The sequence below is a fragment of the Coenobita brevimanus genome, chromosome 66 (assembly GCF_032717465.1).
Source record: "Coenobita brevimanus isolate Jiangsu-jjx chromosome 66, ASM3271746v2, whole genome shotgun sequence".
Classification (NCBI taxonomy): domain Eukaryota; kingdom Metazoa; phylum Arthropoda; class Malacostraca; order Decapoda; family Coenobitidae; genus Coenobita; species Coenobita brevimanus.
The window spans coordinates 4,486,033-4,510,000 of NC_137019.1; the positions used below are offsets into that span (position 1 = coordinate 4,486,033).

The following is a 23,968-nucleotide window of genomic DNA, read 5'->3' on the forward strand; positions in this document are numbered from 1 at the left end:
ATCTGAAAGGGTTAAGGTGAATGAAATAATATGGCTACTGATAATATGGGTGAACAGATTGTGGGGAAAGTGAAGGTGTAGGGAAGAGTAGCCCCTCCCACAACACACACACACACACACACACACACACACACACACACACACACACACAAAGCTCTTAGTGAGGCTCCTCCTCACCATGTTGACATTAACGATTAGTACTTTGTCAAAACATTAAGGTGCATTTTTAGGGTTGATGTGTGGTCTGCTGCTCTTAAAGTCATCTGATTTTAGTGTGTGTGTGTGTGTGTGTGTGTGTGTGTGTGTGTGTGTGTGTGTGTGTGTGTGTGTGTGTGTGTTTATAAACATCATGTAGCATGTTTGCACACATGATGCTTATGACTCCCACACCCATATACACGTAAGTATCACACTAGTAACCCATTGAGCACGGTAATCGTCCTTTCCTCTTAATGGTATAGGGAAGTTGTATTTAATCTGGCTGCTAATTTTGAGGTTTACCTCGAGTTAAATATAGACAGACAGTTCTTCAAGTTAGCAGGCAAAACCGTAGGGTATAGGCTTACTCGCATCGTACGTGGAATGGATCATAGGCAGCGGATAATTGTAGCTCACTGCAGTTCGTGGTACTGTTATGAATACACTCAGCCTGCAGATATCGTTATGGTGGCGGTGGTGGGCGTGAAAGAGTTGATTATCTTACCTGTGACTGTTATGTTGTCCCACGAGAAGATTTCGGTTCGTAGGAGGACCGATTCACAGCACACAAAATGACAGCACTAAACAGAAAAAGAAGAAGAAGAAAAAAGGATATTTGAGTACAGATAAACAGCTGAGAAGCTGTTACCTGTTGGGGATTAGAATCTCTACGTACATTTAATACGTCACTGTACCACCAGGACTAAATCATGAGTACATTATACTGTATGTATAAACAGCCAACTAAAATAGTTATTGTTCCGACCGTATCTTTTCGTTAATGCGAGCAACATTTTTGTGTCCATACTGATTTTTTTTTTTTTTTTTTTTTTTTTTTTTTTTTTTCAGCCAGAGGTGTCCGCTGCATGATTTTGTTCCACTCCACAAACAGTGCAGAGTCAAACATAATGTTTGATGATATTTATTCTATGAGCTGCCTGTTTTACAGCATCGGTGTTGATATAAATATCACATTTAAAAGTAGGCTAACTGTAAAGAAAGCATAGGTTTTTCAATACACTACGCCCCTGCCACTTACCGTATATCAGACTGTGCTTCCCAGAGTATCGTACTAGGTAGTAAATACAAAGGTCATTTCTGAGAATTTGAGCAGAGAATAGTTCTTTGGTGAGATCGCTTTACTTTCAAGTTGGGGCTTTGCTGACTGAGCCACCATGGGGCTATACCGGCGCGCGCGCGCGCACGCACACACACACACACACACACACACACACACACACACACACACACACACACACACACACACACACACACACACACACAGATAGATAAGGAAAGATAGAGATAAATGAAATAGCATATTTTTTAACATGAGATCCGCTCGAGCGGCACCCAAGAGGCGAAAGCAGCCTCATTTTATGCGTTTTACACTGTCATATAGTACGGCTCAGTCTGCTCGACAATAAGCTTAGTTTCCAGTCTTTGGTTTACCCCTCTTTCTTTGCCTTTTCGCTTTCAACAGATCACGGAGAGCAAGTAGCCTGTTCGTTTGAAATACCAATTCATTCCACTGTGCTCTTTCTCGTGAAACTCTGGTACGTCTGACAGAAAATCTGTCACACTACCTTTCCACTCTCATAATGGTCTTCCCCCTCCAGATTTTCCCTTCGCCCTTTTTCTCTTATTTGTGTTTCCTGTGTATATCCCACGTCTCCTGTTCTTTATACTTTTAGCACACCCTGGTCAACCTATTTCACGCCTCTTTTACCTAAGCCACTCACCTAAGCCACTTCACTTACAGCATTCCCACCCTGTATTGCTACTTGGCGTTTAGGTAATACCACGTATGCATTCATACAACACAATCGACACCGTTGGGTCTTGTAACATATCCTTGTTATCTTGTACAGACGCTGACTTCTCCTTCCACACACACTCATCAGTGGTTCCAGCATTAATGCTGTATAAAAGAAATTGATATCTCAATTTGGTGCATTTGTTTAATTATGTAAACACTGTTTTAAGAAAAGCATGACATTTACACAAGTTTACCAAATGAGGGACACAGAAAACTAATAGATATCTTCGAAGAAAACGAGACTTTTAAGAGTTACTATACTTATCCTCGCTTGGCCATGACTATACAGTATACATATATGTATAGATATATACGTATATGTATGTGTGCATATGTGCCTCTCTCTGCATATGTGTGTACATACGTGTGTATCTGTGTACCACTTCACTAATATCAAAACATGTAATGATAATTACTTTGCCAACTTTGTACCATGTATGTACCATTGTATTTCATTGTTCATTATTGTGCTTGTAATGATATTTCCATCTGTACCTTCTGTGCCCTATGATACCGATTTTGTTTTCCTCATGCACCCCTCCCTGCTTGGCCTTCAGGGACTGTGTTCCCCAGAGTGTTGGGGCTTGTACTGAATGGTAAAAAAAAAAAAAAAAAAAAAAAAAACATGGCCCAGCTTAAATTTTCCTTTTGCAGCTTATTTCGAGAACAAAACACAATCCTACGGCCCTACATACTTTCCATAGTACTTCCTCGTGACTAGAGGTCTTTGGAAGACGAAATCCCAACCTAGCCAAACCAAAATTTAACTAAACGTAACCTAACCTTACCTAACCTAACCCAGGGCTCTTACCTTAATCTGAGTCGAGGTAAGTAGTAGCTCCCGAATAAAAAGGAAACTGGAAATGTCCGAAAGAGCAATAATACCATTGTGTTGATCTGTTATTACACTTCAGCATTCAGGATGGATAGATGGAAATTTTAGGCCAGTTTAGAGAAAAGTAGTTTTGTGCATACTTATACTTTTGACGGTAAACATATGCTCTAGTTTAAGCAGAAATAACACCTTACCTCTTTTTCTTTGTTTTTTCTATGTTCGTCTAATTTATGGTGGTAAATGATCGTTTCTTGGTGATTTTTTCTTGTTTTTACCCATATTCTAAATTCTCTATTTGTTTTTGTTACCATTGCGCTGTGGCATATCAACTAAAACTTAATGGAATCTACCTAGATGTATTATTACCAGTTTAACTCTACATATCCATGACGTAACTTAATGTAAACTAACCCAACTTAACGAAGTATTGTACCCAGACCAAACTTTACTAACCTAACCAAGCAATCCAGCCAATCAACCCTAACCTAGTAATCTAACCAATCTAGCCTAACCCAATCTAACCTAACTTAACCTACGGTAACAGACTCGCCGGAATGGAAAAGCAAATTAATATCGTTAGATCTGAGTGATTAACCTATGAATGCCCAGGGTTCCTGCTCCACCCCTTCCCCATCTTTGCCTCACGCCTTCCCCATCACTGCCTCACCCCTGCCCCATCCTTGTCTCACCCCTGCCGCATCGCTTTTTCACTCCTGTCCCATCCCTGCCTCATTCCTGTCCCATCCTTGCCTCACCCCTCCCTATCCCTGTTCCAACCCTCCCCCATCCCTGCCCCATCCCTGCCTTACCCTTGCACCATCCCTACCTTACCCCTACCACATCCCTTCCTCACCCTTGCCCAATCCTTGCCACATTCCTGCCTCACCCCTGCCGTAGAGACCCTCCCCTGCCTCACCCATCCCCATCCCTGTTTCACCCCTGCCCCCCACCTCTTCCTCACCCCTACCTGACCAGCATAGGTGACAATAAACTCGCCTTCTTTGGTAGGGTCCTTTATTTTATTAGACTGCCCTCTTCTCTCCTTCTTCTCCTCATCCTTTTATCTGTTCTCTTCACTTCTCCTCTCTTCTCTCCTCCTTCTCTCTCCTCTCCACTCCTTTCCTCTTCTCCTCTCTTCTTTTCTCTTCTCCTTTCCTCTTCTCCTCTCCTCTCCTCTCTTCCCTTCTCTTCTCATCTCTTCACTTCTCTTCTCTGCATATCACTTCACTTCTTTTCTCTTCCCTTGCCCTCTCTCCTTACCTTTCTTTCTTCCTTTTCCTCATTCTCTTGTTTTCCTCTGCTTCTTCCTGTTCACCTTGATTCCCATTCCATTTCTCCTTTCCTTTGTCTCATTCTCTCTCTTTTTTTTTAATCCTCACTCCTTCCCCTTTCTTCCCTCCTTTCTTTCTCTTTCTCCTTCCTTTCCTTTTCTCTTTCTCTTTACTCCCTTCCTTCCTGTCTTCTCTCCCGCCTTGCATCCTTCCATCTTTTCCTTTCTTGCCCCTCTCTCTCTCTCTCTCTCTCTCTCTCTCTCTCTCTCTCTCTCTCTCTCTCTCTCTCTCTCTCTCTCTCTCTCTCTCTCTCTCTCTCTCTCCTTCTCTCTGTTTTCTCCCATCTTTTCTTGTGTAGTAGGATTTCCGAGTAAACTACGTGAGATGTGCATAGCGTGGTGGGTGTGTTCTTGGATTCAGTAATAATACGTAAGATTGCACAGTAGGCAATAAAACAGATTACGAAGGTATTTTTAAGATGACGAAACTTCCCGTCATTGGCAGCACTTGTAATGAAATTGTTATTATTAGTATTAGTATTATTGTTGTTGTTTTATTATTATTATTATTATTATTATTATTAGCTGTAGGAGTAGTAGTAGTAGTAGTAGTAGCAGTAGTAGTAGTAGTAGTTGTTGTAGTAGTAGTAGTTGCAGTATTGTTACTTTTATCGTTATTATTTTTTTATCATTATTCGGATCACAGGACAGTAGGGCACACGTACACACCATGAAGTGTGGAAAACATCAGCCTCAGAATGCCCCAGAATTGGCAAGATAATAATATGCCTGCATGAGGTATATCTCTAGGCACAGGTATCCTTCTTATCTCCCACTACCATACACCATCCACTACTATACCACTACCATCCACTCCCATACACCATCCACTGCTATACCACTACCATCCACTCCCATACACCATCCACTACTATACCACTACCATCCACTACCATACACCATCCACTGCTATACCCCTACCATCCACTACCGTACACCATCCACTACTATACCACTACCATCCACTACCATACCACATCCACTACTACTGTATACCACTATCATCCACTACCATACCACATCCACCTCACAGTTGGAGTGGGGATGCTGGATTAACCCCTTGACTAATATCCCCTTCCTAAGCTGTACAAAGTCGTCTTAAGGTGGCAAGAATGCAATAAGAATGTCGTGAAGAGGTTAAGAAAGAGAGTCCTTATTCCTTCACATTAACAGGTCTTTCCTAAGATGCCCAGGATCGTGTGTAGGCAGCAGGGGTATGATGAATATATTGGTGGATTACTTGCACCCTCTCCGGACGCCTAATCGTTACGTTTGTGTTATAAGTTATGCCGGAGAATAATGTTTTAGAGACTGTTCATGTTAAAGAGTTTTTCCAGCCTTGATCCTTGGTGCTTAATCGATTTATGAATTGTCATACTAATCTCAGGATGCGTAGCCTACCTGTATGGTTTAATTTTCACTATAAAAAAGGGTTAAGACATATATGGTACTTTTTAAGATAAGTACAGTACAATTCTTATAAAGTTAAATACATACTTACATTATCCTACTAACAGTGACTTCATTTTTAATATATATGTTCTGCTATCTGCAACTCAATTAGTTTCTGGTATTTTAGTACTGCAAAATGTTTTCTGGGCTATTTTCTTGTATGACTGATTGCCACAGGGTTTGGAAGGTGGGGTAGGGAAGATTCGGATTTGCTGTTCTCGTCTTAAGCTTCTGTAGTAAGAGAATAAATCTTTATATTAAGGCCGGACCACTCAGTAACAACCATGAAGTCTGTGTGGTCCGCGTATCTGTGTAATTCTTCATTCCTTTCTCACTTGTCTCTTCCCTCCTTCCCTCCCTCTGTCACTCCTTTCCTCCTTCCTTCTTTCTTTTCTTTTTCACCTTCCTTTTCAGTTCCTCTGCTTCCTTGTTTCCTCTTGTCTCCACCTTCATTTTCAACTCCTCTCCTCTCCTTCCTTCCTTCTTTCCATCTTACTTTCCTTCCTTCCCACTTTCCTTCCTTCCTTCCTACTTTCCTCTCCCACTCATCCCTCTTCGTCCATCCTCTGTGTACTCTTCCCTCTCATTCTCTCCCTCCTTCCATACTTCCTCTCCCACTCCCACCCTCTTTCCTTTTTCTCTCTCTTCTCCTTCCTCTCCCTCCGTCCTTCTTCCCCCTCACCTATCTTTTTGCTCCTTCCTTCACTCTCCCTCTTACCTCATCCATTCATCTTTCTTCCAGTGTTTCTCTGTTTATCCATTAATTCTCTCTCTCTCTCTCTCTCTCTCTCTCTCTCTCTCTCTCTCTCTCTCTCTCTCTCTCTCTCTCTCTCTCTCTCTCTCTCTCTCAGCCTTGACACCAGTAAACTTATCTCTAGTTAATTAATTCATCCGTATTAGGTGGTGGCTGGTCCTGTTGTCCCCTCCCACTCCTTCCTTCTTCCCTCCCTTCATCGCCGTCTCTCCCTACCCTAATCTCTTCTTTCCTTTCATCAGTCTCTCTCTCTCTCTCTCTCTCTCTCTCTCTCTCTCTCTCTCTATACGTATGTATATAGATAGATAGATAGATAGATAGATAGATATGTACTGTATATATAACACATACACACACACACATACACACACATACTGCATATCCCATTGAAAACCCAGGTCCAGTAGAATGGACAAAACTAACCATTTTCAAAAGTTAATAAACGGGGGAACTCCATGGTTCGGATCTGTATGGTTCGCGGCTACTATGGTATATATATATATATATATATATATATATATATATATATATATATATATATATATATATATATATATATATATATATATTACTGAGGCTGAATCTACTCTGTGGAATCTTATGGGTCTTTTGTTTTCATGATGTATGTATGTCACTGAAGAACTCTGATGGTCATTCGTGTCACCCGTAGCTTTTTTCATATTCTCCTGTTTATATATCAGATCACGTCTTATGTTAAAATACGAAACCGACAGGCGCAAGCACAAGACGGATCGGCCCTGATCCTCGGCTGACGAACGGCACCCTAGATACTAGGATAAACAGGCACCCCGCGTGACCGCGTCAGTCACCCGCTAGACGTCGAAGCGGGAGGGTGTAGCGTGCTCGTCCTTCCTCCACGTTACCACGAGGTCCCTGCTGTCTCTTTCGTTTAGAAGCTGCTGCGTCGGGAACCGTGAAGGTCTGACCGAGATTGAAACCAGCGTCATAGCGAAGTGACAGAAATGTGGTGATGGTGGCAGTTGTGGTGTGAAGTGGTTGTTAGTGTGGTGGTGGTTGGAAAAGTACAAAAAGAGTGGAACTCGTTAAGAAACCTGAAATAAGCCACCCACACCCGTAACCTGAGCTGTAGCAGGGTGGGTTGCAGGTGGGAGACGCGCATAGTGGGTGCGAAGAAGGGAGGTAGCGAGTGTGGGGGTTAGAGGGAGGAAAAGAAGGTGCGAGTCGGAGATTTTGAGGGCGGGAGTAAGCGGAGGAGCAGCGAGAAGTGGGTGTGGGTGTGGACAGTTACTACAGAGGGCGAGAGTGAGTTTAAAACTAATCAGAAGTGGGTGTGGGCGTGGACGGACACCGAAGTGGGTGGGGGAGCGATTAGAGTGGGGTGTGGACGTGGGCGTGGGAAGTATCAGAAGCTGGTGTGGGCGTGGTCGTGTATCAGCGAGGTCGGGTGTGGGCGGGGGAGGGGACACACCCACACCGTGCCGCCCTACACGCCCAAGGCCGCCCACGGGTCTGGCGGCGGGCGGTGGAGATGATGGGCGGGGGTGGGCGGCCTCCTTGCTCCTGGTCCTGTGCCTGGCCGCCCACACCGCCCACGCCACCAGCAACACCACCCACGGTTAGTTCATTATACCCTATCATCCGCCTTAATACGATTGTCTTTTTATTTTCATCCTTGCAACCAGCGGCGACAATTTTCAGCTTACAGGACGCTTTGTGAACTGGAGGGGTTAGTTTCAGCCTCAATTAAACCCTCCACAGCAGAGATCCTTCCGAAGTATATAAAGAAAAAAAAATAGTCTTGAAGTACCATGATTAAAATGGAAAAAGCGTCATCACAGCGCAAGGTTTAGATTTTTTTCCCCAGTCATTTCACTTCCTCTGTCTCCTTCTCACTTTGCACTGATTACCCATCCATTCATTTTTTTTTTTCACTTTCTTACTTTTTTCACATTCCGGTTGGCTGCCTAATTTTCGTATACTTCTATTTTACCTCTTTTTATTTATTTATTTATTTTTTTACTCTGCGCAAACTCTGCATTCTCTAAGTCATTCATTTTTTCAGTTTTCTTCGCATTCTAATTAGGATGTTTCTCACTTTACTTTCTGTTCAGTCACTCATTCATCCACTTTTGCCTTTTTCATAATATTTTAACCAAACAGTATGCATACAAAATCTGAGTAAATTTTGAAAACAAGGAAATCGCGGTTCAGGATTAGTAGTCAGTGTTATAGCCTCGCCACCGAAATTGACCGGGTTTCAAAATTATCTTTGCTGATGAAATTGGTTGTCTATAGTAAAAAGATATTTCCTTGGGCCCTGTTCATTTCCTTTAGTTTTCATTCTGTTTTTGACTCTTGCTTGCGGGTAACTTGGAACTAACACAACCTAGTATTCTAACACAGCCCAGCCTACCCAACTTCCGTCACTCCTCGCGTCCTTAACCCATATAGCGACACAGAAGAAAAGTAAAATCCCTCGTTGATAGGCAGTGTGGAGTTGCTCGGCTTTATGACGTCGTGAAAGGGTTAGCGGGGAATGTTTTTATTAACCCTTAAGAGTACAGGAGGCCATACCCAGCCTAAATAAAATAAATTCTTGGTCGCCAGTATAAAGAAATTCAGCTTTTATGACGTCGTGAAAGGCTAATGAAATCTGGCCCATGCTAACTTTGAGATTTAACATTTTTAGGGCAATTGTTTTTCTAGTGGTTTAAACGGAAAATATAGAGTTAGCTTAGAATTAAAACGCCATCTGGAATAGCAGGATATTATATTTTGTTTTGTCTAATCACTGAGCTTTATCTTACTTTCTCCGTCACCCTTTTTTCTCTCTTCGTTCTCGCCCTTCTTTCAGCCTGACCTCCTTCCTTCCATCACTTAGTCCTTTATTTCCCTCCTCTTTCTTCTTTCCTGCCTTATCTCCCTCCTTCCTCTTCCTCTTCTCCTTCCTTTTGTCTTTCCTTCCCTCATCTCCCTTTTTCATTCATTACTTTCTCTCTTTTTCCATCATAAATTCTTTCCCGTTCCTTCCTCTCCCTCTTTCATTCCTTCCCTCTTTTCTGCCCATGGTCTGTGCTTCATTCTTCCTTCCTCTTTATCTCCTCTCACTCTACCACTCCATCCCTTCCATCCTCTTCCTCCTCCGACTTCCTTCTTCCTCTCCCTTCCTTCCTTTTCCTTTATTTCTTCTTTTTCTTACTTTACTTCGCTTCTTCCTTTATTTCTCCTTATCCTTCCTTCTTCCTTTTTATGACTCATCTTTCTCCCCCTTAATACTTTCTTTCCCTCCTCCTCCTTCGTCTTTCCATCATTTCTTCCATTCATTGCTTCTTCTTCTTCCTCTCTCTTGTCTGATTTTAATTCCTCTTTTCCTCCCTTCTGCATTCCTCTCGATCTTATTCTCCTTCTCTTTCCCTCCTTATTTTCCTTTCTTTGTCTCCTTTTCTTCTTCGTTCCTATATTCACGTCTTTCCACTCCTTCCCCTCCTTTCCTAAACCTTCCTCGTTTCTTTCTGCCTTATTCCGTTTCCTTTTCCTTCCTCTTTTTTCTTTGCTTCCTCCTTTTCCCTCTTTCCTTTCTTCCTTCCTTCCGTCTTTCCTTCTTTTCCTCCTTCCATCCTCCGTTCGTTCATTCATTTATTCATTCTTTCACTCCTTCGTTCCTTCCTTCCCTCCCTCCCTTCACCTGACCTCATCTAGCAACCTAGTGACATCGTACACTGAAGGCTTATCGAACTCTAATTGGCAGTTAATTGGGTCTCGCAGGTTGAGTCATTAGGGCTGATGATGATGATAGTAACTACACACGCCAAAGCTAATGCCTTTGCTAATGATGGTGGGTTTAGAATAGTTGTAGGTTTTTAGTGATAATGATGTACTTATGATACACGTAATTAATATTCCGGGTATGTTGTTATTATTATTATTATTATTATTATTATTATTATTATTATTATCATTATTATTACTATTATTATTATCATTGGTGGTGGTGGTTGTGGTGGTGGTGGTGGTGGTGGTGGCATTATTATTATTTGTTATTATTATTATTATTACATTATCATCATCATTATCATCATCATCATCAGTAAGAGCAAAAAGATAACGCTACTGTCGCTAATTTTTTGGTTAGTACTATTAGTCACTTAGAGCTGATATTAAAGACAGTGAGAAGGGTATATATGAATTAGTTTGAAGGCAGAGGGAGTGGTAGATCAAGAAGCAGGTAAATAGATGGTGTGATGTACGTAAGTGTGTGAGTAAACGAGGTATGGAATTTGAGGATTTTATGGAGGAGAAGAGAAAGGAAGGAATGAAGGAAGGAGGGATGGAATGACAGAAGGAAGAAGAGGGAAAGGAAGGAAGGATAGAGAGGAGGGAAGAAATGACAGAAGCGAAAGGAAGGAATGAAGGAGGGAAAGGGCGGAAGGAAAGACAGAAGGGAAGGAGATGAGGGCAAGGAAGGAGGTAAGGCAGGAAAGAAGAACGAAAAGGGAAAGGAAGGAGGTAAGGCAGGAAAGAAGAACGAAAAGGGAACTGAAGAAGAAAGGACTAAGAGAAGAGAAATTGATGAAGTATGTACGGACATGCACATAGCAAGAGTTACCCCCTCTTTTAACGTGCCAGTCGGTGATATGTCTTTCTCCTTCAAAGAAGCGCAATGTTGTGTGGATCTTTGACCTGTGAGATGGAGTGAGGAATTTCAGGAGCCTTGATATATAATGAGTAGATGGCTGTGTGACCTGGTACTGCGGCACTGTGTTGATAGTTCTCATATCTTTGTATTTTTCTGTTCCTGTTTCTTGCTGTAGTTAGGAATAGGGTAGTAATGATTATTTTGGTAATATGTGTCATCCTATATGTGTAATGCATGTAGACTATCATAAAATTTAGCTTTCTTTTCAGGGTAAAGCTTTGTTGTATCTTAATGTGATTTAAGCATATGATGTGCGATATAAGCGACTTTTCGATAAATGTCGCCTTTTCTGGACTAGTGTACAGTATGAGGGAAAGTCTGGTGAAACAATGGGAGTCCAATACATTAATAAGGACGCTTGATAATACGACATTGGATATTGTAATACAGTGAACATTGCTAAAGGGAAGTTGTGTGTTCATAGCGACACGTAACCCCTTCCCTGCGAGGGTTCTTTTAAGCTGAATAAAATAGCATGCGATGGAAGGAAAAAATTAAGAAAGGCGGCCCCGTACAGAAGGGGACGATAGCCACTGTTTAAAACTCCTCCATAAAACATAATGTTATCACTTGGCGGTGGCAGGAAGTAGATAAGAACACCTTGTATTTTTACTGAAGTAGGTTGTTCTTTTGGCATATTCATTGCACGAGGGTACAAGAGGCGTTAGTATTTTCACCGCTGATGCTCACCGTAGTTCTTGAGGATTAATTTAATAATAGATATTTGAGATGTTTTTGAATATCAGCAAAAGTGCTTTAAACAGGGCTACCTTATATTGGTTACAAAAAGCGGAATAGCAGAATGTTATCGTTCAGTATATCATCCATAAAGAAAGGACAGGGTAATAAAATGGTGTGCGGAGGTGTGTGCCGCCACGGTCTTTACAGTGGGCGACAGTCACAAACGGAACGTCTGTCTGATAGCAGCATCCTTTATATTCACAAGGGGGTGTTCACCAAGAGAAATGCTGGTACTGAGGTTCAGCTAACTTGTGTCATTATCTCTCTAGCTTACGTTACCATTTACAGTATTCCACCAGATGCTGGTATTTCGAGGAAGAATTATGCAGGACGGTGAAAGGCTCCGCAGACAACTAGGTGACCTCGCTATTTTATGTTCAGAACGACGGTCACATACGAGTGCGGTTATATTTTAAAATTGCCTCAAAAAAGAAATGGGGGGGGGGGAGAATATAATGTCTTTTGATAGTTCACCATTATGTCGTGGCCTCGTCCCTTATCGAAGGAGACAGAGTGGCATCGACACGCGCCGCAGAAGGGTAAATGCAGAGGATCTCCAACCTTGCTCAACTGCAGTAAATAAAGTGCTGTTACATTCGGATATCTTGTCATCTCTACCCCCTTCTCTCTCTCTCTCTCTCTCTCTCTCTCTCTTCTTCACTACTCTTATCTCTCTTTCCTTTTTACTCTCTTTTCTCCGTTTCATTTCCTCCCCTCACTACCTTTATCTCTACCTCCTATTTTTTTTCTGTTCCATACTCCGTCTCAATTCCTTTCTTTATTACTTTTATCGCTACCTCCATTTTTCTGTCTCCTTATTCCGTATCATATCCTTTCTCCACTGTTTTTACCACTGCCCCCCCCCCCTTTTTTTTTCTTATTCCTTTCTCCGTCTCATTTCCTTCGTGCACTATTGATGTATTGTTCAACACTATTATTATAGACTGCACTATCCACCTCGTCTCTCACTTTGATGTCACCTGGTCAGGGTCAGGTGATGCTGGATGTTATGCTCTGCCCGTGTGAGGCACAACTCCGTTACTTCTCTCCTTTCGTAGGCAGTTGCTGAATGTTCGGAACTGCAAGTGAACAGGAGATCCTGGGCCAGTTAAAAACAAATTTTCATTTTCTAGTAAGTAGCGAAGGCAAGCCACCTGTATGTGGGACGGATCGCGTAGGACAATGAAAAACTACTTGTAAAGGAAGACCTGGGAAAAATAACGCACAATATAGAATTTCATACTGCACTGTCTCCTTGTCAGCAGAAGTGAACATCCTTTTACCGTTCTAGAGGAAGCATGGCGCTGTCACAGCATTTAGTAAAATGTTCAAAATACCTTTCCGTTTTTAATACCGAACGTCGAAAATATTCACCGAAATAAGAAAGGTGGCATTGTTTTGAAGGGGTTTAATAAATTTATGGAGCTAAAATATATCGTTGGTCATGAGTACGCTAGACTTGTTTACATTATACTGAGTCTGGTAAAAGAGGAAAATGTCTGTTGAGTTTAAGGTGTTAAGATAAAAAAAAAAATGTGTAGTACGGCAGGTTAAAAGTATCCGGTAAAAGAAAAAAAAAATCTGGTACGACAGGTTTAAGTTGTCAGTAAAAAAAAAAAAAGTGCCTGGTAGTTAGGATAAGTTTAAGGTGTTAAAAAAAATAAAAAAGAGAGAAAAAAAAATGACTATTAGGTTTAAAGTGTTCAGTTAGAGAAAAATGTCTGTTAGGCTTCAGGTGTCCAATAAAAGGGAAAAATGTCCCTTAGATATTAGGTGTCCAGTAAAGGAGAAAAATGTCTGTTAGGTTTTAGGTGTCCGATGAAAGAGAAAAATGTCCCTTAGATATTAGGTGTCCAGTAAAAGAGAAAAATGTCTGTTAGGTTTAAGGTGTCCAATAAAAGAGAGAAATGTCCCTTAGATATTAGGTGTCCAGTAAAAGAGAAAAATGTCTGTTAGGTTTTAGGTGTCCTGTAAAAGAGAGAAATGTCCCTTAGATATTAGGTGTCCAGTAAAAGAGAAAAATGTCTGTTAGGTTTTAGGTGTCCGATGAAAGAGAAATATATCTGTTAGGTTTTAGGTGTCCACTGTCCAGTTAAAGAGAGAAATGTCTGTTAGGTTTCGGGTGTCCGATAAACAAGAAAAATATTTACTAGGTTTGAAGAGTCCAATAAAAAGGGAGAAATATCTATACATTTGGCTTAAAATGTTCAATAAAAGAAAAAACGTTTGGTTAGGTTTTCGATGTCCGATAAAAGCAAATCCCAGTTATGTAAATTCTGGTATAGCGTGGTTTACTGTTGAGAGAAGAGACGTCGTTGTTCGCAGTATATGATCGGCAATAGAAGTAGTTAGTAATGTTGCTGGTGGCAGTATTTAGTAGCAATATTTAGCGGTATGTTATCATTGTTAGCGATATTTTTGAATAACAGATGCAATAACAAGCAGTAAATATTATGCTTGTCGGCTTTCAATTGTTAGAAAAGGAGTGCGGTAGTTAGTTATATACAGTACTTTTATGGTACGGTCACCGAGAGAGTGTGATTATGAGAAGGTTGGTGAGAAAAGTATCAGTATGTGTGTAAGTTAAGGCAGGGGAAGGCGTGGAACACCAAGAAGATAATTGAATACGGTTAGTGAATATGTGTGACAAATGAGGCAAAAAAAAAGGAATTAACGAAGGATTATTAGAACGAGTACAGTATTACTGTAGTATTATATTAGCTTTCCTTGCTAGCTCGAGACCATTTAAATTTTTTTTCTTACTTCAGTTCGGGAGAGATTATTCGAACTGGAGGAGTTATAGAAAACCCTCTTCAGCTCCATTAGTACCACTGATTAAAAGAGTCTGGTAGCAGTAATGTGACGTTCTCCGTCATCTGACCATTTGAAGCCCATTTGTGGAATTCGGTCTTCAGCGCTATGCCTGTTTGATGACGGTGAGAATTTCGAAGTCTTTGATGATAGGTGAACGGATGTGTGCCCCGTCTCATTAGGCACCTGGTAGCTCTCCTTGTTTAGTGTTTTTAATTTTCCCATTTCTGGATGCTATTTACCCTATTAAATAAGTGGAAAATTGGGTTAGGTTTACGGTGATGAATGAATAGCTTGTTAGTAATTCTCTTAGATTAAGTAATGTTTCCTTGATTATGGTTTTATTGGAAACAGATGTTGTCGCTTTACAAATAATCGTCTAGCGTTAATAGAGTATGAATTTAAAAACGCGCTCTTGTTCTGAATGGTGAAACCGAATTTGCGTCTAACCGCTTCAGTTTGAGTTATTTTCTGTTTAAAATGGTCTGGCATTAGTCTGAATGAAATTAAAAGATGACCTGGGTTTGTTGGAGCCATAATTTCCGCCAGTAAAATGCACGTACACTCGCACACTGCCCCTCAGGCGGTATTGTGTTGCCATGGCGACAGTATTGCTTCCCTCCCTCCCCGCCGCCGCCATCTTAGTTGTCTGGTTGTCGTAGGTCTTGTCGTTATTTCTTGCGTACGGCATTTTTTTACCTTTGTGGTTGTTGTGTTTGGTGTGGTAGCTGTAGGAGCTGTGGTGTGGTACTGAAGTTATGGTAATTTGCCAGGCTTCACTTAAGGTCATTATTGCCACTTACTGGCGTAGCTGCCTCTTGTGGCAATTGGTAGGTTTGACAGTTGTGGTAGCTGTGGCAGGTTAGGCATTTGTATTTTTGGTATCTTTGTGGTAGGTGAGGACGCCCGGCATCCACTCACTAGAAGCAATGACTCGACACTGACTGACAAGCCAAATGGTTTCCTGTAGCCCAGGGTAACATATTCTGCGCTGGGTGGTAACCATAATTACAACCAGCTGATGGACACATGATGATCTGGTGGAATTTAGCGCTCCGACCGCATGTGGTCTACAAGGATTTAAGTCCGAGGAGTGGTTGGGGTTTATTGCCCTTAAAATGCCGCTCATGGTCAAGTGAATAGTCAAAACCTCTGACCCCTACACTCCTGATGGGGATTTTGAGCAAGTGGATTTGTGTGTGTGTGTGTGTGTGTGTGTGTGTGTGTGTGTGTGTGTGTGTGTGTGTGTGTGTGGTATTTTGAAAGTTTTGGTGATATTTTAGCGATATTTTGTTGCTTGAGTGGTTGCGGTGGTGGTTGTAATGGGTAGGGGTTGTGGTGGATCCTGGTTGTTCATTCAGTTGCTGTGGAAGTAAGGGTTGTGGTGCATGGTGTGGAGTGTGACTGTGGTAGTGGTAGCAGGTGTGGTGTGTGGTGGTGGTAGCAAGTGTGGAGTGTGGTGGTGGTAAGTGTGGTATTTGATGGTGGCTGTAGGTGTGGTGTGTGGTGGTGGTGGCGGCAGGTGTGGTGTGGGGTGGTGGCAGGTATTAGGTGCGGCGGTGGGGATAGGTGTTGTTGTGGTGGTGGTGGCAGATGTGGTGTGTGGTGGTGGTAGGTGTTGAGTGCGGTGGTGGAAGGTGTGGTGGTGGTGGTGGTGGTGTTATGGTGGTCGGTGTGATTGTGGTGGTAGTAATGGCAAGTGCGTAGGGTTGTGGTAATTGTGGAAAGTTAATGTTTTTGCTGCAAGTGATACGGTAGGTCTGGTATTTGTGGTAAATGTGGTAGCCTACGGACGGTAAATACGATAGATGGACGTAGGTTTTGCAGGTTGTTGTGGTAAGTGCGGTTGATGTGGTTAATGATGTAGTTGTTGTATGTGTGGTGAATGTAGCCAGAATGGTAAATGTGGTGGATGTGGTAATTGTTGTTGTAGTGGAAAATGTGGTGTGGATAAGTGCTGTAAGTGTGGTGGGTATGGTTAGTATGGTGGGTGTGGTAAATGTGGTAGGTGTGGTAATTACAGCAGATATGATAAAAATGTCGGTCTAGGTGTGATAATATGGCCATCTTCAAGGAGGTACCATGCCACTCAAGACGCTGGCGATCATGGTATGCCAGCCTGCTCTTCCTCTGGCCCTGTGCAACAACCCAGGCTCCCACCATACCCACCTGTCATTCTCGCATTACCATTCAGATTTTTTCTCTCTCGTTGTTGCCATCTTGCTCTACGTTTCTTCTGTTCTTCCTGTCAGACTTTGCTTTTTTCTGTCATTTCTTCTTTGTTATGACTGTCAGACTCAGTGTATTGTTATTACTGTCAGACTGATTTTTTTCCGTATGTTCCTTTTTTACCTGGACTTCTTATTAGATTTTTTTTCTATTTCCGTCTCACCTGCCCTAGACAATGAAGCTTGTTCTGGTAGTCTTCATTATTTATCTTCTATTACAGTATTAATCATTTCCAGCCTTGTATCCGTAACTCACTCCACACCACCATCAATTGTTTTCTCCAACACCACATCTCCCCTGCGTGTACTATTCTTTCCTTTGTTTTATTTCCCGTTCATGTTTTGCATCCATACAGTATCAGCGACCACACATTCTGTATTTCTTAGCTGCCTATCATCTCCATTTTACTGGGATGTGCTTGTTTCGTGTAATATATTTCATTCTGCCCGACGCTCTTTCGGTCTCTCCCATTCTCCATTTCACCATCAGCCCTGCCGCCACTAGATATTTTACTCTCTAAATAGCAGAATTGTTAAACTTTTTTTTTTTTTTCATTTCCTCTTAAACACCTCAGTCCGGTGATATTTTATTTTATTCAGGCTACCACTAGATGACTTTACTTTGCCTCAGGACGACTCTCTACAAGTGAAGTAGCTAGTTAGGCTAATAAATATTCAGCACCTTCAGCTGTAATAACTCAACCTTAATAAGACCGCCAGTAAATAACAAGAATATACTAAAAACACGCCTCAGACTGCAGGTGTTAAATCTATCCTACCTCGTACATATCCACTTTTTTCTTTGCCATTACCCAACACACTGTTCACATTTACCCTCAGACCCCTCCCCTCATTCACATCACCCAGTACGTCATCAGACTTTGTAACTTCTCATCATCATCTGGAGTCAAAACCACGCCATCATCGTATCGAATTAGATTGTTATTTAGACCTCCTGTGCTTAAACCCTCATGACCTTCTATCTCTCTGGGATCATCTCGCTGTATACAGAAAATAGGTCCGGGGGTAAAGCACAGTCCTGCCCCGCACCTCTCTTTATCACCACCCTTGTAACAGCTGTGGTAAATGTGGTAGTTGTAGGCCTAAGAGTGATATGTGTGGCAGACTGATGGTGCTTTGAGAGTTATGGTAAGAGTGGCAGGTGTGGACGTAGTGTTAAGTGTGGAAGTTGTGGTCAGTTTCTTGAAATTGTTGTGACTGACAGATAGGTAATGTCAAATGAAGAACAACAATCACTTTAATTGCCAAAAGGTGTAGAGTAATATATGAAAGTATCGCTCTGCATACGGTATTATATAGGGTGATTTACTTCTCTGATGCCCCAGAATAACGACGACGTATCCGTTATTAATGAACGCATTTAAATGAAACGCCATACTTAAAACTTCAGTATTTGTCACTCAGATACAGCAGTTGAGAAAGTATCCAACTTTCGAACTTAAGGAGACATATGGGCTGGCGGAAATGAAATGCAACTCACCCACCAGCTTGGCTATGTTTTCATGATTTAACTCAAGATTATTGTCCGGCTTTAAGGCTACTGTAAGAGAACAGGATTTAAAAATAAGTTTTACATATTTGGTTAAGTGCAAGAAAACTTTATAAGGGAGAATGCAGCCGTCCTAGTGGAAAAGTTGGATTGGAAAGTCATTAGTGTGGAACACCGAGTTCAGTTGTCTTTTAACACTGAAGGAAGCCGCTTTCAAAAGATGATGTAACTGTGGATAAATTGTAATGAAATAAAGAGAGTAGGCACCAAGTTTCACGTGAATTAGTTCATTAAAAACAAAATGTTTAAATTATGCTGGTGCATCAGAGTAGTGAATTACCCTGTATGAAAGGGCACTGTTCAGATGTTTATTGCGCCATTATAAAACTGATATCTCTCCTTTACACATTTTATTTTTGGGTAAACAGAAATCTACATAAAAATATTTTGTGTGTGTGTATATATATATATATATATATATATATATATATATATATATCGGGTACCAGTATTTAACTGACCATATCTAGTCAGGTGGATTCACAGTGGGCCTGAATATGTTACTACTCCTTTTAACCAACAGTCAGTGTCTTTTTTTTAGGCAAGAAAGAAGGAACCAAAGGCCAGGAGCCCGCAAACCGTTCCTTCCAAGAAAAAACAATCACAATACAAAAGAGCCAAATTCAAGATCCGTTCATTTCGAGATAATTGGACACACTGCGTTTGAAAGACTAGAGATCATAGGATGTAGGAAATACAGACAGAGGGAGACAGTTCCAGAGATGACCTGTTGCGGAAATGAAGGACTGGGAGTAACGGTTAACTCTTGCATTAGAGAGTTGGACAGAAAAGGGATGAGAGTCGTTGCTAGACGGGTGCTACACACCCGTCATAGAGGTGGAGGGATGCAAGCAGACAGTTCAGAGGAGCAGCGACTATGGAAGTAACGAGAGAAAAGAGATAAAGATGCTGCAGTGCGGCGAAGAGACAGAGGTTGAAGGGAGCCAGTAAGAGGAGGAGAGTTGATTAGACGAAAAGCCTTTGACTCCACCCTGTTGAGAAGAGCTGTATGTGGGGAGCCTCCCCACACATGAGAGTTGTACTCTAAACAGGGGCGAATAAAACCCGTGTATAAAGTCAGTAACTGTGCAGGGGTAAAAAAGGTACGGAGTCGGCTTAGCACACCCAGTCTCTTGGAAGAAGATTTTACAAGAGATGCAATATGATCTTTCCAAGATAAGTCCCGAGTGACTGAAATCCCGAGCATGTTCAAGGATGATGCAGGATTGAGCAGGATATTATTAAACCTTAGTGGGTACTCCTGTGGAAGATTGTGTCGGGCTGATAAGTGTAAAAACTGAGTTTTTTATGCATTATAAACAAGATTATTTTTACCCCAATCAGGGATGCGAGCCAAGTCAGCCATTCAGTGTGTCATAGCCTCATCCCTTGTTTGTTGAAGTAACTGCTGAGATGGACGTTGCGGGAACCGAATGGAAAGGTGAAGGGTGGAGTCATCAGCGTATGAGTGGATAGGGTTAGATGTACAGCTTAGAAGGTCATTGATGAATAAAAGGAAGAGAGTTGGTGATAGGACAGAGCCCTGAGGAACACCACTGTTAATAGATCTAGGAGAAGAACGATGGCCGTCTACAACAGCGGCTGTAGAACGACCAGAAAGGAAGCTAGAAATGAAGGCACAGATAGAAGGATAGAAACCGCAAGAGGGCAGTTTGGAATTTAAAAATTTATGCCAGACTCGATCGAAAGCCTTTGAGATGTCAAGAGCAATGACAAAGCTTTCGCCAAAGTCCCGAAAGGAGGATGACCAGGAGTCTGAAAGGTAGGTGAGAAGATCGCCAGTGGAGCTTCCCTGACGGAACCCATACTGACGATCACAAAGAAGGTTGTGATAGGAAAGATGCTTTAAAATTTTTCTGTTAAGAATTGACTCGAAAAGTTTTGAGACACAGGATGTTAAAGCAGTTGGACGATAGTTAGAGGGTTGGGAATGGTCACCCTTCTTTGGGACTGGCTGAATGAGAGTAAACTTCCAGCTAGAAGGAAAGGTACTAGTTGACAGACAAAGGCGAAAGAGTTTACCTAGGCAGGATGTAAGCACTGAAGCACAGTTCTTGAGGACAACAAGGCCCATCAGGCCCATATGCCTTGTTAGTCTGTGAACAGCCAGCCTTTCCTAGACAGGTCCTCTATAAATTCTAGCATCCTGTGCCCAGCCTTCGTTTTGTAAAACTACATCATTACACGCGGAATGCCTGTTTGAGACTCGTTAATCACAGTGAGCCGTCGTGACAGTGCTTGGGGCGTACGTCGACTCTTGCAGTGCCTTTAGAGCAGTTTTTCTCCCTAGCATCCTGTATTCCTTGAACCCACAAGGCAGCTTAATGTTCACGGTACCGTATAGTATGGACAGGACATGTCCGGTCGACCAGCGAAATACTGAATTTAAACCTATATACCTATATTGGTAGATGCCTGGATCATGATAAAGGCAAATGTCTTGCAACAGTTCTGTTACACCAGTTTATTACCTGCCACGATCGCATGTGTGCACAGGTTATCAGAATTCACTTCTTTGATGCTGTTTCTTCTGAACCCCGCTTCACTTAAGTAAAAGTTTCAGAAACTGTGTAAAACGTCTTTTCCGACATCCATTTCATATTCATTTAGTCTGAATAATAACATACGTACAAATATTTAGTCAACTGATATTACGAAACCTACATTATATATACGGTATCCTAAGGACTCCACAATATCAAAAGTATACAATTCTTCATCTGCAATTGTATAGTTGTATTAGGTGTGGTGGCTGTGGTAGGTACAGTTGTAGTTGTGGTGTCAGATAGATGTGGTAGACGAAACGTGATGTCAGGGGGGCGTATTGGGTGCCAGGGAGGTGCGGTAGGTGTAGTGTCAGGATGTAGTGTCGTATGGTGTCAGGAGGTGCAGTGTTAGGAAGGTTTTATAAGTGCCAGGGAAGTGTTGGAGGTGTCGTGTGAGGGGAGTGTGGTGTGGTAGGTGTGGTGTGGTAGGTGTGTTGTGGGGTGGTATGGCAAGTGTGGTGTGGTGTGCTTTGGTGTAGTAGGTGTGGCGTAGTGTGGTAGGTACGGTGTGGTGTGGTGTGGTGAGGTAATGTGGTGTAGTAGGAATGAGAGGTGTGATGTGGTGTGATGAGGTAATGTGGTGTGGTAGGAATGAGAGGTGTGATGTGGTGTGGCAAATGTGGTGCGGCAGACATAGAGCAATAGGTGTGATGTTGTGTGGTAGGTGTGGTGTGTGTGTGGGTGTGGTGTGGTGTCAAGGAGGTGTGTCTGGCTTGTCTCATCCTCAATGGCCTGTCTTTTCTTCCTAAAACACACACACACACACACACACACACACACACACACACACACACACACACACACACACACACACACACACACACACACACACACTTTCTGTCCTTTTTTTCCCTTTTTCTTATTTTTCCCTTGTTTATTAACCCCTCGCTTGCGGCATGAAGAAGTTATGTGTCTGGTTTGGTTTGTTTGTCTGTCTGTCTGCCTGTCCGTTAACAAGATTATATATATATAAAACTATTGGATGGCATTGCACCAGCTTTGGCGTAACAATTTAGGACATCAGAGGAACATGTGATTAGTTTTTGGCTGAAGAATTTCACAGGTCACAGGTGAACGGCAAGGTCAACACAGTTTTGATCTGATTTTGACCAAACTTTGTGGCAGTGCTGGGGGACAGGAAAGGGCTCAGTGTTTTAGTTTTGAAAACAATCGTTAAGAGATAGAGGCCACATTTCAAGGTCAAAGGCTCGGCCTTTTAGCTCAAATAGGTCAGAGTTTATTTTGATTAAATTTGGTTAATGGGTTTAAAGTTGAGCAGGATAGAATTACAGGTACTCTGTTTTCCGAGCAATAGGTCAGAGGTCAAGGTCACAGAGTAAAGTAAACTTGCACATTTTTGATCTGTTTTCAACCAAACTTGGTAGATGGTTTTAGGGTAAGGTAAGAATGAACTGAATTGAGTTTGAGAGCAATCAAAGGTCAAGTTCGGCCTTCCAGCCACACAGTCGGTAGGTACCTTTTGACGAATGGCGTTTAAACAGTAGTCTGGAAGCGGGGAAGGTGTTTATCACGTCTGTACGATTACATTCCAACATTTTTTCATTACCATTCTGCGGAACTGTAGGTGCCGAACCGATTGTTCGGCCAACTGTTTCACTCTCTGAGTGCTTTAATTATTATTATTATGTAGTAGGTGGGGGCGCTCACCATCCACTCACTCGATGCAGTGCTGCTTTCGAGTGTCTGCCCTTTCCTCTCTTTCTTCCTTCTTCTTCTGTCTTTCTTTCCTTCATTATTTTCTCCTCCTCCTGCCTACGGGCGACTTTACACTCACTCTCGTGTCTTTCTTATCTTCATGCTTTCCTCTTCCTTCTGCCTACGGGTGACTCTACACTGAGTGACAAGCCAAATGGTTTCATGTACACCACCATTTACTACTCTGGGTGGTAACCAAATTGTGGCGCCTGGTGGTTTAGTGGGTAATTAAGGCGCTCCAATCGGATTGAGCCTGTGCAGGTGTATATCCAAGGGGTGGTTTGGGTTTATTGCTCACATAATGCCACTCAGGAATGAGTGAGGCTGGTCACTTTCTTCTTGAAATGTCAGGACCAACTTGCCTAGCCCTGGGCTTCTACACTCCTCATGGGGCAATATAGGACTGGATGATGATGATAATGATTAGTAGTAGTAGTAGTAGTATTCTTGTTGTTGTTATTATTATTATTATTATTATGAGAGAGAGAGAGAGAGAGAGAGAGAGAGAGAGAGAGAGAGAGAGAGAGAGAGAGGAAAATAAAAGGAGAAGGAGTGAGGAGAGAAGCTATGAGGGAAAGCATTTGGCACACATTCACTCACACTCCTTAACTCCCTCCCTCCTTCATTCCTCTCCCACCCACCCTCCCTTCTACCTCCTCCCCTCCCTCCTACATTCCTCCCTCCCTCCTTGCTTCATTCCTCCATTAACCCCTTCCCTGCGAGAGGTGTTCAAGCCAGATATGTTAGTTTAGCGGTAAAAAGAAATAAAATAAAATATAAAATGCGCCCTTATGCCGAAGAGGTAATATGGACTGCTTTGAGCCCTTCACAACGAGTTCCTCTTCTAAATAATCTCTTAAGGCAGTTGCAAGAATAGCTTTATAAAAACGTCATCGTACTGAAGGAGTTAGAGTTAGACTGTTGGATACATTAATTTCTGGGTAATGCTCACAGTCGACCAAAGAAGTCTACCGTACCTATTTCAAGATTTGTGTTGTTGGTGTTGATGATGATAACTGTGATGTAATTGGTACTATAGAACTGTGGTGAAGTTCTCAATAGATTTATATACTGTAGCAAATGAAACTGAAGAGATTGCAGTATTTTTAGTAGGAGAATTTGACTTGGTTTACTGTTATATATTTAAGCTAGACTTCATTCATTACTACTTCCTCACCATCCTCTAAGAATATTTACACTACACTCATTGATGAAATCAAATACGCAGTAAAGTGACACTTAGGTTACTTTAAATTCCACTGTCAGCCA

At 42.0% G+C, this 23,968-nt stretch overlaps 1 protein-coding gene across 1 annotated transcript in view; it reads left to right on the forward strand.

The window, feature by feature from the left end:
• Window positions 1-356: 356 nt before the first annotated feature.
• Window positions 357-23,968, forward strand: part of Reck (Reversion-inducing-cysteine-rich protein with kazal motifs) — a 64,265-nt gene continuing 40,653 nt past the window's right edge. Inside the window, exons 1-2 of the mRNA XM_080276678.1 lie at window positions 357-400; window positions 7,693-7,985. Of these exons, the coding sequence (XP_080132804.1) occupies window positions 357-400; window positions 7,693-7,985 (337 nt within the window). The remainder of the gene's footprint in view (window positions 401-7,692; window positions 7,986-23,968) is intronic.